We start from the raw sequence: 16,823 nt of genomic DNA on the forward strand, positions 1-16,823 counted from the left end.
GAGACAGCTTCAGCAGGCCACATAGTCATGGTTTTCTGTGTGGCTGACATTCTCTTAGTCGCAGGGCAGTATGCTGGGACCAACATGATGGAGATGTGGTTGGAGGCACCAAGGTGGGGGCGGGGGCAGCTCTGTACGTCCCTTGTCTATTTGTATACACTTTGTCAAGTGTATTGTCACCTCTGGTGGCAATAGTGACATGCTGATGAAACGTAGGGAGAGTGACTTGCAAGTTCTCGTGGTTGAAGTCGCCTGCAGCCACATATAGAGCCTCCGGGTGTTTGTTTTGGAGCGAGCTAATAGCTTCATGTAGCTCCTTCAGGGCAGCATTACCATTAGCGTCTGGGGGAACGTATACTGCAGCTATGAACACGGCTGTGAATTCGCGTAGCAGGTATTGTGGCCGGCATATAATAATCGAATACTCCACTGCTTCGGAGCAATGCCTTCCGACCAGCAAACAGTTTGTGCACCGACCTTTATTAACATAGATGCAGAGTCCTCCTCATTTTGTTTTTCCTGACAGCTGATTGCGATCCGAGCGGAAGAAAATCCGCTCGGATCGCAATCAGCTGTCGGTTGTTGGAAAGCACAGTCTGGCATGCTGCTACTAAGCCAGGTCTCTGTCAACACAGTCACACAACAGTCCTTCATTTCCCTTTGGTGCAGTCTCAGCCTCAATAAGTCCATGTTGTGTGACCTTTGTAATTAGAGTATATTTCAGAGTTGAGAACCTTTGAGCTAGGTCTCTGCACATGTATTTCTGTACAGTCCAAGATAACTATGGTACTTCGGAAAGTGCTCTTGAAACAAGGAGTCATGAGCTTGTTTAGAGCATCTCTTGAAAGCCAAATTGGAAGTGATCCTAACATGCAATGTAGGTAGTTTGCCCAGGTAACACAGATCCTGCTTACAGTTGATTGTAATACACTGAAGCGCACTGCCAGGTCCTGTTCAGGAAAATCTTGCCTCAGGCGACAAAGAAAAAGAAAAAAAACTGGTCAATGGGTGCCAGCTTAGAAATGCTCAACCCCTGCCTTACAATTTCCTTATCAGCTTGCCTTAGTCACTGGGCCTGACTCCACCCAACCATGTTTTCTGCAGTAGGCTGTAGGGCCTGATGTTCTTATCGTCACCCTGAAATCTTGAGAGGAGGATCCACTCTTGGTGGAGCGCTGGATCTTTTAGGAAGCGGTGAAAGGTTTGTCCTTGATATGATTTACGTGCTTTAGCAGAGTTACACAGTGGAACGTAGCAGTCGGCTGGTATTGTTGCGGTCAGTGATGGCTGTAAAGCCACTACCGTTCCCCTCTGCGTCGCTTTGGTGATGCGTTGATGACGTAGGTGAATAAGGCGAATAGGGCTGCAACTAACGACTATTTTGATAGTCGACTAGTCATCGATTATTGAAATGATTAATCGACTAATCGGATCAGTGTCGGATCAGCACCCTTTTTATTGATCTATCTATCCATATATATATGGATAGATAGATCAATAAAAATAACAACCATAAATCCCTAAATTTTATACAATAATGAATACCAAAAATTAAGCACGAAGAATATTAATAATTGTAGCATAAAATATGTTATTTTAATCACTGCAAATTTTGACATATTGCTAATACAATAAAAGTAAACAGCACATCCTCTATCACACATATAGAGCACACAATTCTTGTCAACAAAGAGTAAAAGACTACAGTTGATGTCAGCCTACCCCTGCTCCTCTCCTCATCTCCTACTTCTGACTGTGAGATCTCAGCAGCTATAAGCTGCTAGTTCATAAAATAGGAGTAGTGTGCGTACTGTAACAAGGTTAACTGATGCACACGCTGGCATTATGTAATTCACGTGACATGTAAATGCGCGATAGAAAATCGATCGTTTTGTGTGTGTGTATGTACACGTGTGCGCCCCGTGCTGACCCCAGTAAGGCATAGCTACGCCATCATTCAGACGCAGAAGCATAAATTAGGCTTAAGATGCGGGCAACTCCTATATTGCCACTCAATCGGATAATACATTACTAGCACCACAGTGTTATATCACCAAGTTATTTTCTTCACCTCACAGTTGGTTTAAGTTGTTTAATGCTGCAGTGTGTGTTGGTCAGCTGCTCTTGTTTGTTACTGCTGCAAAGCTCCGGAAAACACGCATGATGACATAACCGACAATTATCGACAATGAAATTTGTCTGACTAATTTTGTCATCGATTTTTGCTGATGTAACCCTTGTTTCTGGGTAGGTAACGTGCCAGGGCCGTGGGTGTTGCGGGTTACAAGGCTTAATTATTCTTCAAATTAAAAAAAAAACCTGTTACGGCAGGAAAGGGAGACTTTATTTTCTCACTTACAGAACAGTTCAACGTTGAGGCAACCGCACTCCGGTCCCCAGTAATTAATGTAATTTTTGCTAACATTAAATTGGTATAATCCTAGCATGCACCTGGCAGACAAAAGCAAGCATTTTCAGGCAGTGTGTGTTCAGCAGAAATGCCTGACTTTAAACATTATTTTCATATGTATTATTGTCATATTGTCAGATGACAATAATATTTCATATAGAAGTAAGTGAAAGCTAACATTGGACCTGGTTGATCTATGAATACAACTTGTTTGTCCCACTTGCCTTTCATAATTGAAAATTAGGCTTCTGTCTTAAACACATTACAATTGAAGGTGATTCAAATAAGTAACCAAGTTGTAGTTGTAGTTAACAAGTTGTAGTTTGTTGCTAGCCTACCAAAACCTGCATAATAGACATAATAGGTCTTCCAGGGAATAATGTTTACTCTTACATGCATTACTTATTGTTTTTAAGGTACTTAATTGTGATTATCTCTGAGAGATGAACAGACACCAGCTGGTGAAAAAGAAAGCCAACTAGCTCACAGTGAATCCTAATCACCAGTCTTTTGAAGAATTTTGTTACTTCATGAAGGTAAGTTAGGTGTCTCCTTTTTAAAATGTTTCTCTCTGCTATACAGCTGGGTTTTTTTTGTTACTTTTTGTGTGCTTGTTTTGTTACTTTTTCACTCAGTGAAGAATGCCCACATGCTGACCCTCTGCCAAATATAACCTAGAACTATTTTTGACAAAACAATATCCGTTGAGTTGGCAGCTCGGGACATAATCATTAACATGGTTACAATGACCCGTGTATAACCTTTTGATACATGTTTTCCACACACAAAGTATGTTATATTTGAATGTCTTAGAATAATTGTCCAGTTTCATAAAACTGTCCCTTGCCTCATTCTCTTTGGTGCTTGATACTAAGGGTTATGTGTTTTTAAATGTAAAAATGAGCTGACTGCATTGACTTGACTATTAATATTAATGACATGATGTTATTTACAGGATATGTCTGCAAATTAAAGTTTTTTTTATTAATAATTACTTATTCATACATTTTAATAAGAGGAAAACTTTTCAGCCATGTACTGTAACATTTACACTTAGAAATGGCTAATATACATTACAATAGCAACACTGTATAAATGCAGTATATAACTGGCAGGCCTAGCTACAAAATACTGTAATATATTTTCATAGTAATTAACTGTAGAAAAAAATAAAGAGAATACATCACTTTACTACTGTTTAATGGTTTCAGCTTCTATTCCCTTTATGATAAAGCTTGCAAGTCTTGCAAGTATAACTCTTATCTTTAATAAGTAAAAATCTTACATCAGAAAGAGAAAACGATTTGCAAAGCTGACCAAAATATGAATTCTGGAAAAGTATTTGTTTGCAGCTCTCAGTCAGCAACTGATATTTAGCAAATGTTTTTACTTCCGCTGTTTAATGGTTTTAACTTTTATTCTTTACTACCACAATAAATCTTGCAGTTGTAGTACGATGAAGAGGTACAACTCTTATTATTAACAGGTAGAAGACTTACCCCAAGAAGAACAGAAGAAGAGCAACACTGAGTAAAATATAAGTCCTGGAAGGGTAGCGCAACATATCAACTCCCTGGATAATCAGAAGTCTTCTGTCCGATGACCCAATAACTTTAAAAATAACCTAACACAGACAGTGCACCAAGTACTTGTATGTCCCACTACACAGCATGAAGAGGTCCTATATGGGAATCGGATTAAATAATGCAGGGGAAGAGAGGGGAAAAAAAGGGGTGGGACTGCCTATAAAATTTATTGAGAGAATAATGCTCATGTCTCTGCCTCTCTTACTCAGTAAGTTAATGTTCACCTGCAACTTTAACAGGCAATTGACAGTTTATTGTCATGATTGTTTGCAGCACAGTTTGTGTGTTTGGAATGAAATGTTTCTGACAAGAAATTTAAAGGCTTCTCAGTTGAAACCAGCAGTATTAAAAGGTCTGCTATTGCTTGTTTGGTATTGCTGGTTTAGTATATCATCATAACCACCAGTTTTAGTCAATAATGTGACAGTCTGCGGTGTCTATAGAGTCAATGCAGCTATACTTGCTAATCAGCAAGGGTTGTACACAAAATCAAGAGTCACATCTGACTATGCCACAGAGTTTTCTTCTTTGTGTTGCTGAACTAGCTGGTTGTCAACTCTACCTGCACAGCTGGAGGTGACACTGAAGCGCCAGTATAAAACGCATTGCTGAAGGTTGAAAAAAGGAGCTGAAATAGATCACATTAAACTGCTAATTATTGCTGTTTCTTAAAGGCACAATTCATGGGAAGAGCTGTTGGTTGCACCTGATGAAGCAGTAAAGATTTTATGAGAGCTGCAGACATAGCCATTAAAGTGATGATAACCTGAACAATATATGATAGGGCCTCCGTGGCTACATGCTACTAGTAGTAAAAGAGGTAAGTGAAAAAATGGTTTTGTTCTGTTTTTTTCAATTTGGGAGAATCAATATTTCAATGAACACAGAGTGGCAAAGAGGACTAAACGTTATTACTTTCAATCAGGCTAAAAGGCGTTTTCTTTAACAAGTTACCAGTTCACGTTAACTCAGAGTTAATGATTAATGAAGTGTAAGATGATTCCACCTGTAAACTGGTAGTGTACAAAGGGGAAAGCCCTGCAGAACAGGTCGCAGTGCGCCATCTGTCGGAAAGTTATTGTCATTGCAGCTTTAAATTAAATTGAACTGAAAACGTGTGATTTCTGGTATGATTCACCATTTTCTGTTGTTACTTGATCAACTAAGATAATTAAATATTTTTTAGGCTTACTTGCTTGAGCTTTCAGCAGTTTTTCTTTAAAGTAAAGGCACGTTTATTTGTATAGCCTCTTTCAACACCGAGGCAATTAAAAATGATTTGCATAAAACATTTTAGAAACAAATATACATAAAAAAAAAGCTAAAATAGGACGTGAAACACTTTATCATACACAATTCTTATTTATTGCAATTACTATTCTCATGAGAGGGGGGAAGTGTTATAGTATCATTCATTCACGCATTTTTCATTCAGTCTTTATTCAAATCTCGAGGAATCATTGAGGACATACTCATTTTCAATTATGTCTAGAGTAAAATTAAAACAGAACATATACAAACAAAACATGTTTATTAAGAAAACAATCAAAGACACAAGCCACATAGTGAAACTGTAATATAGTGTCTCATGGAAAGCTATCTGGCTTCTCTCTGTGTGTAATCGCAAAATGTGCGTCTTTTAGAACGCAGTCCTCAAGGTTCCCCCAAGACAAGGATGAAACGGTTAATCCTTTTATGGCGCTTTAATTGAACAGTATGTGACCATTACAGGTTGTGCAGGTGATTGTATGTGTGTGTGTGGTTCTGGAATAAACAGAAATAATAATAACCATTAATAACAAAATACACAATCACCAGAATTATGTATATCACATATAAATAAGAAAGAAAAGAGACGGACAGTGCCGCAAATATAAAATAAATGACCGTTCGTATCATTACCATTGATAATGAGCACCTCTAATCATTAGCAACACACTCTTATTAACACAAGATATAAACCTGACTCTAACAGGTAACAGCCCAAAAATTAAATGCATTTGTAGTCAACATAACTTAAACTTACATCTCTCTGGACGCACATATAAATACAACCAGCGGATCAACTGATTCAAGACAATAATCTTGTCCACTTTATATAGAAAAAATAACACTGCTGACGATCTCCACTTCTTTCCTCAAACCAGTAGTACACTGCTTGACCGGGCGCGGCAGCGCCCCTAGTGGTCGGGCTCTGCTCATCACCTGTCCTGTCATACAGTCTTCAGAACAGAAACATCGTTACATTCAAGCGGAAGAATGAAAATGAACTGACGTTCTCGTACAAACACACACCGTGCCTTCAGTAGTATTACACTGTGACATATATTGCACTGCAGCACCTAGAGCTGCTCTGTGATCTATCTGCTCTATTTCTATGTCTGACTCGTGAACTCGCTTGCTCGCGCCCCCTTGCGCGTTCCTTTCTATCCGCGTGCCCGTGTGGTTTGCCTGTGTGTCTACACCGAAGGATTACAACAGGGAAAAGAAATGCCGTCAAAAATCATCTTTGACACCGAGGATCATACCATGGACGAAGACATCGACACGGCCGCGGAGGCTAAAGCCCTGAAGGTGAGCGGACCGGGTATTGTCGCCGTGGAAACGCTCATGAATCCCGGCTGGCTCGACATGTGGCTCTACGAGCTAATCTGAAGTTTAGCAAGCTAACGTGAACTCGCTGTGTATGGTGACAGCAGTAGAGAAATGTTGTCAGTGCAGCGTTATTAACAACCGTATGAAGAGAGAAAGTCAATGTGGTGACAGCGGGAGGTATAGTGTAAGTTATACACTGTTAACGTTAGCAACGTAGCCTAGCAGTGTAGCGGGGATATCACATGGCGAGCCCACGTGTTACTGCTCTGTAAACAATGCGGATGTGATGTTTCCCAACGTGTTAGCCTTTAAAACGAGGCTGCACACACGTGTTCATTTTTTCCCCTCCAAAACTTTATTGAAGTTTGCAATGTACAAAAAAGAAATCAGTCATTCCAGTTCACATTTTGTGCAATAGCAACAACATTGCGCACACACGTGTTCATCTGAGCTGTGGACACAGTTTGGTGACGTGCCAGACAATTGCTACACCCGCATACAAAACACCACCCTCACTTTTTACTGCTGTGAAGTGTGATGTAATGTGTTTGATTCACTGGATATACAGTTCTGTTTGATTAATTTGTTGCTTTTTTGATCAAATGTTCGTAAATACTCATTCTTAAGCAAAAAGCCTTTTTAAGTCTTTGATTTAATTAGAAGTGTGCCTTACTCCTGCTAATTCAATACAATATACGTTACTCTCAATGAAATTAATATCATTTAAATTGAAAAAATACTGTTTAATACCAAGAGTGTGAATAACTTAAAAATAGAAATAGAGCTTCAACTATCTATAATCTTTATTATGATTAATCTGCTGATTATGTTCTTAATTAACTGATTAATCAGTAGAAAATAGTGAAATATGCCCATCACTATACACTTGAGCACAAAACAGCAAATCCTCACATTTGAGGACACAGATCTGTCAAATAATTGCCTTTTGCTTGAAAGATTACATAAAGGATTAATTGGTTATCAAAATAGTTTCAGAATAATTTTCTTCCTTTGACTCATTGATTAGTTGATTAATTTACAGCTGTAAATAGAAACTTTTAACTTACACCTGCCTTATGTCATACAGTTTGTACAAAAAAACACATGTACTTAGTATCTGAAATGTACAGGTTGCCCAGTTCAGTCAGTGCTTCAGTGATGATTAACTCATTACACTTTTACTTATAAAGTTGTCATACTGAGTTTTAGTCATGTCAGTTTTAATTATACGTAAGGAACTAAAATTATTTTTGAAAAGCAAGTACAAAACAATTTCAAAACAGATTTGGTGTATCTAAAACCTTTTTGCCTTTCTTTCAAAAATATGAAGAACAAGACCAAAGAGGGCAAGAAGCTGAAGAAGAAAAAGCAGTTGGAGGATCAGGAGCAGATGGAGGAGCCAGACTGTGAACCTCCAGCACCAAAAAAGAAAAAGAAAAAAGACAAGCTGGTAGCGGACCAAGTGGACGGCAACATGGATGAGGCTACAGACATGAATGGCAACAGTAATGGTGTGGAAACACCAAAGAAGAAGAATAACAAAAAGGACACAGAAGTAGACACAGAGGTCAGTACTGTGTGGCAGAATTGCAGTAAATGCTAGTTTACTGTGAATATGTAGTTACAGGTTGTGTAGATTTTTTCTTAAAAATGAAGGCATACAACAAACTATATTTATTATCCAGCAAGTTGTTCTGGGGGACATGTGTGACACTGTTGGTACTTCACTTTTCTCTTGGGGTTTAGAAAAAGAAAAAGCAAAAGAAAGCAGTTGCTGAGGAGGCAACCAATGGACATTCCAACCCAAACACCCCCCTTCAGACACCAATCCAGACACCATCCCAGTCAAGTGAAGACTCAGCCAGTGAAGGAGAAAAAGAACCGGTAAGACTGGGCGGAGTGATTTTATATTTTTGATACAGCTTCATCACTATTGGCGCTTTTCCACTATACAGTTCCGAAACTACTCAGCTCGACTCGGTACGGTACCAGGAACAACCTTTTCCATTACAAAAAAAGTACCTACTCAACGTGGGCGGGGTCATCATAGCACGGCTCCGCGAAACTGTCGTGACTTTGAGGCAGTGGTGTACTTGCTGCTGTATGTGGCTTTTTGTCACACACAAAGCAAGAAAATTGAGCCGTATGGCTGTAACGCTGCTGCCAGTATTTAAAAATGCCAGGTTTTATTCTTATGAGGGACGGCTCATGACTCTTCCAGCGACCACTCTTCTGACCAATCAGTGGCCGGCAGTCTGTTGACATCACATTTAGTATCGGCTCGGCTCGCTTGGAACCTTACCAGAGCAGGTACTAAAAAGGTACCAGGTACTATCCCTAGTGGAAACGCAAAAAAAACTGAGTCGAGTCCTGCTGGAACTGTGTAGTGGAAAAGCGCCATATGAGAATGTTTTTCCTCTAAGGAGACGTTTACAGGTTTGTGTGGATGTTCATGATCAACAGCTTTGGTTGCAGTTGTCTTCCACCTGTTGTTGAGGAGTGAGCGCTGTTGGATAATCCTTCTTTCTAGGTGTTATATTCTGATATATGATATTGGTGTATTTCGTTATGTAATATTGGACAGTGGTCACTGAGTACTTTTCAAGCAATCAAAATCTATTCCATTTCATTTAAAGTGCTAGTTGTGTTCATATTGCATTGATCTTAACTTTTCAGGCTCTGCTTTGATATTTATGTGTTGTTTTAGATACTTTTTTTAAACTGTAGAGCAAGATTACAGTCATATAGAGACACTTTGCTTATTTGTGTAGGAGGAGACACCCGAGCAGAAAGAAGGAGCCTTTTCCAACTTCAGAATCTCCCCATGCACCATCGAGAAACTAAAAGGTATATGTCGCTGTTCATTTTTTATTCCTTAATTTTCACCATATTGGTTCAAGAGCAAAGGTATACCAGTACACGTCCAAATTCTAACATGATCTACTGTGTACATGTTGAAGTTCACTTAATATTTATTTTATCTGGACAACTTTATTTATTGAATACACAACACTTTTGAGAAGTTATCTGACATACAGTACATTGTGTATTAATTTAAATCATTACAATCTGACAATTGATGAATATGTACTGAAAGGAGTGCATTAATTCATCTTAGAAATGACTTTTTTTTTTTTTTTATCCCCTGGAAATGTACTTCAGATTGTTATTAGTGGGCTTTGAGGTTGCTTAGCTGCTTTGGGGTGGGCTGTATAATAAATTGCTGTTGATCCTCTGTCTTTCTATCGGTCCTGTCGTCCCATTTTCTTTGTCACCACCACTTTTCTCTCTCGGTTTCTCTCTCAGCTCGAGGAGTCTCTTACCTGTTTGACATTCAGGTAAAGACATTTGATCATGTGTACGATGGAGAAGACGTACTTGCCCAAGCCCGAACAGGAACAGGAAAGACTTTCTCCTTCGCCATCCCGTTGGTGGAGAAGCTCCAGAGGGAATCAGTGGAGAAGAATAGAGGCCGGGCTCCTAAGGTACACATACATTAGTTATCTTTACTGGCTGGTTATCAATGACATGTCTGTTACTTTCTGAGTATTTTGGCGTATGTCTGAATCTCTTTTCTTTCTGTCTATAGGTCTTGGCCTTAGCTCCCACCAGAGAGTTGGCTATACAGGTCGCTAAGGACTTCAAAGACATCGCCAAGAGAGTTGCTATTGCCTGTTTCTATGGAGGCAGCTCATATAACCCACAGGGTACGTCTTACGCAAACATGCACGCACACAAACTTGTCTTTAATTCTGCGTAAAGGCGATACAATGAACTATATAGAAATGCATAATAGGGCATTGTAAATGCAAGTGTTTGTTTTTTAATGTGCCCTTTGTCTGATATATTTACAACATTCTTAATAAATTAATAATAACTCTGCTCATCTCAACCTGTCTAGTCGACGCAATCCGCAATGGTATCGATGTTTTGGTTGGAACCCCCGGTCGCATCAAAGACCACATTCAGAACAATAAACTCGACCTCTCTAAACTGAAACACGTCATCCTGGATGAAGTCGACCAAATGCTGGACATGGGATTTGCCGAACAGGTTGAAGAAATTTTGGCTGCATCTTATAAGAAAGGTAACAAACACATTTTTGTCTCGTGCCCAATGTGTGTTCATGTTTGTGTTTATGGGACAGTGTGTAGCCATTTTTTGGGATGTGTGCTTTATGTGATGTGATGGATACAATGGTAGGATCTCTATGTATGTAGAAATACTATTTGAACTTAATTTAATGTGATTGATACGGGAATCTTGTGTTTTTCCCCCCGCATTTAATACAACATGTGCATGTTATTCTCCAGACTCCGAATCCAACCCACAAACCCTGCTGTTTTCGGCCACCTGCCCTCCCTGGGTTTACGAGGTGGCCAAGAAATACATGAGACCAGAGTGCAAACATATTGACCTTATTGGCAAGAAAACACAGAGAGCTGCAACAACTGTGGAAGTAAGTGTGTGTGTGTGAGAGAGAGAGAGGGAAAAAATGGCGTTAGTGTGATGGTACAATTTAACAAGCATTATGACAACCTTAGATCTTTCAAAGCTGACTGTAAGCAGCGAAAGTTAAAGTGGTAGAGAATTTAAAATAAGGTCACATATCTCCATTAGGAAGGCCCAGTGAGTTCATTTTCAGTAAATATTGCACTATTTATCATCATCAACACGAGTGGAATTAGAATGAAGTCTGCCAGCAGGATTAAAAAAAAAACCTTTCTCTTCTCAACCCCCTGTTTACCTACACCTCTCTCTCTGTTTATCCATTTCTGTCCTGTTTCTGTAGCATCTGGCCATAGCGTGTCACTGGTCACAGCGTGCGTCGGTGATAGCAGATGTGATCCAGGTTTATAGTGGCAGCCACGGCAGAACTATTGTCTTCTCTGAGACCAAGAAAGAGGTCAATGAACTCTCCATGAATGCATCCATTAAACAGGTAAACTGAAACTTTGCAAAATGTTACATAATTTCATAACAAGAATATTTTGATCTGCTTCCATTTTCCATTTTTTGAAGGACAATATCTAATAAAATAGCAGGGCTTTAGGTTCTCGGGCACCATGCCTGATTTCAGCCATAGAACAGTTTTAAATGTATACAATACTTTATTCCGTACATTTGTACACAATTCCTCCTGGGCAACTTTTCAGGCTCACAAATCTTTTCTTGCTTAATCCCTCTGTTAGTCTTTCTGAAATAATTTAGTAAAATGTAAAGAAACATCTATGATGTAACAAGCTAGATCTTTAAAATGCTTTAAGAATTGTCACATTTACATGTTCTTATGTAAATGTGAATAAATGTAAATGTTAATTTGTTGGCTTGTTTACTGTCTGTCCATTTCAGAGTACACAGTGCCTCCATGGTGATATTCCTCAGAAACAGAGAGAGATAACACTGAAGGGCTTCAGGAGTGGCACATTTGAGGTTCTGGTTGCCACCAACGTTGCAGCACGTGGGTTAGATATCCCTGAAGTTGACCTGGTGATCCAGTGTTCTCCACCCAAGGTGTGATTTATTGCCAGACGAAAACTTGAGTATACCTTTTATCCTTCAAAAGAAAAAATCTATTCAGATTAATTGTAATTAATTGGCATTTTGTTAGCACTGTGTCATAAATTATAAACATTCCACTCTCCTTTACAATTTCTGAATCACCTTTTTATTTTATTTTCATCTGCGTCTGTTGTCAGGATGTGGAGTCATACATTCATCGTTCAGGTCGTACAGGCCGTGCAGGCAGGACTGGAGTCTGCATCTGTTTCTACCAGAGGAAAGAAGAGGACCAGCTACGCTATGTAGAAAACAAATCTGTACGTATACTTGTAAAATTTGCCTGTGGAGGAAAATTTTGAAAGGCAAACAAGAGGGTCAGGCTTAGTTGTTGGAGCAGCTGTGCAAGAAAACCAAACAAAACAAAACTTAGTCATCTGTGCTTAGTGTGACATGGAAATAAACAAGAAGACTGAAGAGGAGAGACTGGAAAGTAGTACAAAACAAAAAAATAGAGTGAAAGTGTTTGATCAAAGAAGTTTTGAGTTGAAGGAGACACTGTTTGACATTCTCGGCAGTCTCTAAATGGTAAATGGTAAATGGACTGTACTTATATAGCGCCTTTCTAGTATTTTCGACCACTCAAAGCGCTTTACACTACATTTCATTCACCCATTCACACACATTCATACACTGATGGCAGGGGCTACCACGCAGGGTGTCAACCTGCACATCAGGAGAAGCTAACCATTCGTACACATTCATACACCGTTGGCACAGCAACAGGATTAAGTATCTTGCCCAAGGACACATCGACATGTGGACTGCAGGAGCCGGGAATTGAACCGCCAATCTTCCAATTGGAGGACGACCGCTTTACCTCCTGAGCCTCCGCCCCTCTCTGTGACTCTTGGTGTCTTTCAATGTTGATTATCAAACTGACAAACAATGTGTTTGGTGTTAATGCAGGGCATCACATTCAGACGAGTTGGCGTTCCCACCGCCAATGACATCATCAAGTCATCAAGCAAAGATGCTGTCAGGTGGGTAATTCTAGTGAGATTCAGATCATAGCATTCACCATGGGAGTGATCTATAGATGTATGAGAGTGTCATGATTTTAATCCTTTCTTGTATCCAGGTTCCTGGACTCTGTTCCAGTCACAGCTATCGCACACTTCAGACAGTCTGCAGAGAAGCTGATCGAAGAGAGAGGAGCAGTTGATGCACTAGCCGCTGCGCTCGCACATATTTCTGGAGCCACAAGTCTAGAGCAGAGGTCCCTGCTCAACTCTGATGCTGTAAGTAATATACGGATATACTGTACAGTTACAAAAACAGCAGGATTATTGAAACTGCAACGGCCCCTAAATTACACGTTCTATGCACTCTTACTGTAGTTATTGTCCTCCATTTTCTTTGTTGTGCTGCATACAATACTAATTACACCTAACATATTGTTCCTGTTGTTTTCTCCAGGGTTACACCACCGTGCAGCTGGTGTGTTCTCAAGAATTGAATAATCTGGGTTACGCCTGGAGAACCATCAAAGAACAGCTCGGAGAAGAGATGGAGAACCAAATTCACAGAATGACCTTCCTCAAAGGCAAAACAGTATGTGCACATGCATACATGTACTTTTCCCTCATATTTCAAGTCAAGATTGCATTGTATTTTATTATTTTGACCATTTTTAGGTCCAGCTTGTCAGATACTACTGTGACAGTATAAGGGGCAGATGTAAATCAGTTTGGATGCAGGTCTTGGGCAGTACTACTGCATATGTTTAAAAGTTGCATAAAGCCATTTGTGCCACCAGACAGCTGCACAAAAAGCTGTGATGTAATTTGAGGCAAATTTCAGTTGGAGATGAAGACTACAAGTTTATATATTTTTCAAAAAGAGATTACCAGACTTCTGTAGACCATTCCTGATCTTTGCTTGAGGCTACATTAGCTGCTACTAGCATAACGTACTGAATCTCTGACCAAATTGTATGCATCAGAGTTGCATTATGGGTAAGGTAGGCGCCAGGTTTTGACAAATAAGAGGAATGCAAGAAAAAAATACAGTAGATGGTATGTCTAGTTCTGCATATTTTTTAAGTGGCAATGTTATAGAATTGTGATTCTAAATTAGTGGAGTACACTTTAAGAAGAGGGTTTAGAGTCATTTCTGTTCTAGACAGAGTATGTATGATTGTGTGTATACAGTTTTAAAGTGACAGCATGAATGTCGGCACAAATTCCTTGGCCTAAATGACAGCCAATGAGTGTGCGAAAACATTCCTACTTGAATTACTTGTCTTCTCAACGTGCCTCACAAACAGTGATAATAAGTAAATGGGAAACCCACTGGTAAATTAAAAATGCACATTAAGAAAGTAATCTTTGGAATTTCGTTTTGTATGTAAATACACAGGGTTTAAATCGCTAGTTTAAAACCTTCTTCAATGCAGTATGATGATTGATAATGATAAGCGTCTTATTTCAGGCATAGAGCGGTTTTAAATTCATATGATATTTAATTCAATACATTTCCTCCTGGGCAACTTTTCAGGCTCACAAATCTTTTCTTGATTTAATCCCTGGAATACAGCCACCACAGCCACACTAGCCAAAGTACACAACTAATTATTTAAAGCAAGTAAACAGCAAAACATCTGTTAGCAAGAAGTAGATGGGTGAAATCTGTCTGTAGGTGTGACCTGACTGAACAGGAAGCACATAGATCCTCTTTTCAAAGGCAGAGTGAGACTGAAACACTCACCATCTCGCCCTTACTGTGTTCCTAACAGGGAGTTTGCTTTGATGTCCCGGCTGACAAAATCAAGGAGATCCAGGTAAGAACAACAGCAAAGACTCCAGTCTATTAAAGATGTGTGGTGACCTTTGTTTGGATCATTTAAAGTGTCTCTAAGCTAAACATTTGTGAAACAACAATAATTCAAAGTGAAATATTGATATTTTGAATGGTTAAAGTTGACTGCTAACAGTCCCTCTCACATCACTTGATCCTTCAATAGGAGACCTGGCAGGACGGTCGCCGTTGGCAACTGACTGTAGCCACAGAGCTCCCAGAGCTGGAAGAGAAGCAGAATGGTAATCGTGGTGACAGAGGCTTTGGTGGCGGTCACCGCGGTGGAGGAGGAGGATTCAGAGGTGGAAGAGGCCGGAGTTTTGGCGGATACGGTGGCCGCGGTAACGGGTTCCGAAGCGGCGGTGGTGGTGGTGGCTATGGCAACAGCAGAGGGACACACAAACGCAACTTCAGCGAAGCTTTTGATTACTGAAGTGCCAACCTGTGGACTGATGAGACTGGCTGTCACTCCTCTGGGCTGGCAGTGGCTTTTATTGGCTGTCAGTGAGAGGGATATCAATGTGTGGCTGGTGGAAATCACATCATGATACAAGCTGAAATGTAAGCTGTCAAGTATTCATAAGTTCAATATATAGCACATTAAATGACCAGTTTTGGCTCTCCAAATATAACAAACATAACATTATTGCTGAGGAATTAAGTATATTTTGAAGTAGCCATTTCCCAAGAGTTTAAGATCAGTTTCTCTGTGTACAGTACCACTGGCAGCCATTTTGTAATGCCTGATACGTGCTTCTTTTAGGGGATGCATTAGCTGAAACTCATGAAATGACATTCTTAGCAGCTGAATTTTCACTATACAGATTAGTACATTATTCATTTGCCATGTCTTAAAGGGCAAAGAATGAAAAACATGGGCTAATTAAGCAATAGTAAAAGTTAAACTGTATGTAATGGATTATGTTACCCACTGAGTTTTAAGTAATGTATTACTCTTTTCGTTTTTTTAACTGGGTTTTTGGGGAACAGTGGCAGCAAACAGACCAAAGCCTTTGTTTAAAATAAAATGTAAAAGATTCTGACGTAACAACTAGTAAACATGCTTTGTTACATGACTACACTAGAGACAGCCCAGTCAGTGTGCAGACGAAAGTGGAACACACTGTACTGTGTAATGGAAATAGTGTCGACCTTTACATTTGTGCTTAGTGTCAGTTAACTGCCTTATCAGCTAAAACTTTTGTCCCCAAAAATATATTGGATGATTGCTTTGCAATTGCCTCTATTTAATAACTGTGTCTACTGCTTTCATTCATTTGAATGAAATGATGTGTTCATTAAAAAAAATCAATTCAGCCAGGTTGTGTTTATTCTTGAGAGGGGTGTTTAATTACACTTACATGTACAAAGAGGTTTGGATTATAATCTTACTGCATCAGTTTAATGCTCATTGTTTAGCTTTAGCTGACCTCTAACGAGAGGCAATCATAAATGAATGAACAGATGTGAATCTGAATGAACGAAAAGATGTAATCCACTGAGTTTTACATTGTAATTTTAGGAGCACAAAGAGTACACCATATGTGTAGTGAATAACATTAAATCACTGAACAAAAAACTTAATATCAGTGTTCAATACAATGCAGGTTTGCTACATCTCATTTATTGACCTGTCAGTACTCGTTAGTGACTGTTAGAGCCAACTGGCCACTAAAACTAAGTCAAAGTAAATAAAAGTTAAATCTTTACGAACATCTCGTTTGACATTTTAGATTGATTGTGGTTGTGTTACAACCAGTGATTAAGTCAAGACCAGAAAAATCAGCTAGTTACACAAAAAGAATTAATGTGTAGTGCATACTGTTGCTGCCGCTTTTATACATATACACCTTTATTACATAATATGTAGGCCT

The 16,823-nt window shown here is 39.3% G+C and overlaps 1 protein-coding gene across 1 annotated transcript; it reads left to right on the top strand.

Annotated features, from left to right (window-relative positions):
• Nucleotides 1–6,418: 6,418 nt before the first annotated feature.
• ddx21 (DEAD (Asp-Glu-Ala-Asp) box helicase 21) lies at nucleotides 6,419–16,265 on the top strand. The gene is made up of 16 exons (XM_062421684.1): nucleotides 6,419–6,570; nucleotides 7,922–8,158; nucleotides 8,338–8,475; nucleotides 9,363–9,438; nucleotides 9,898–10,076; nucleotides 10,181–10,298; nucleotides 10,493–10,678; nucleotides 10,905–11,050; nucleotides 11,384–11,533; nucleotides 11,944–12,105; nucleotides 12,291–12,410; nucleotides 13,060–13,133; nucleotides 13,232–13,391; nucleotides 13,570–13,704; nucleotides 14,888–14,932; nucleotides 15,116–16,265. The coding sequence occupies exons 1-16, from the start codon at nucleotides 6,487–6,489 to the stop codon at nucleotides 15,380–15,382; spliced, it is 2,277 nt and encodes a 758-aa protein (XP_062277668.1). The 5' UTR covers nucleotides 6,419–6,486; the 3' UTR covers nucleotides 15,383–16,265.
• The last annotated feature ends 558 nt before the right edge of the window (nucleotides 16,266–16,823 follow it).

This window comes from Scomber scombrus, chromosome 1, assembly GCF_963691925.1.
Source record: "Scomber scombrus chromosome 1, fScoSco1.1, whole genome shotgun sequence".
Classification (NCBI taxonomy): Eukaryota; Metazoa; Chordata; class Actinopteri; order Scombriformes; family Scombridae; genus Scomber; species Scomber scombrus.

Bases quoted from the DNA above. Each gene is read 5' to 3' on its own strand.
- ddx21 (XM_062421684.1), top strand. From the start codon at position 6,487: ATGCCGTCAAAAATCATCTTTGACACCGAGGATCATACCATGGACGAA. The intron at 10,077-10,180 runs GTACACATACAT...TTCTGTCTATAG, and splicing joins ATAGAGGCCGGGCTCCTAAG to GTCTTGGCCTTAGCTCCCAC. The intron at 10,679-10,904 runs GTAACAAACACA...GTTATTCTCCAG, and splicing joins GGCTGCATCTTATAAGAAAG to ACTCCGAATCCAACCCACAA.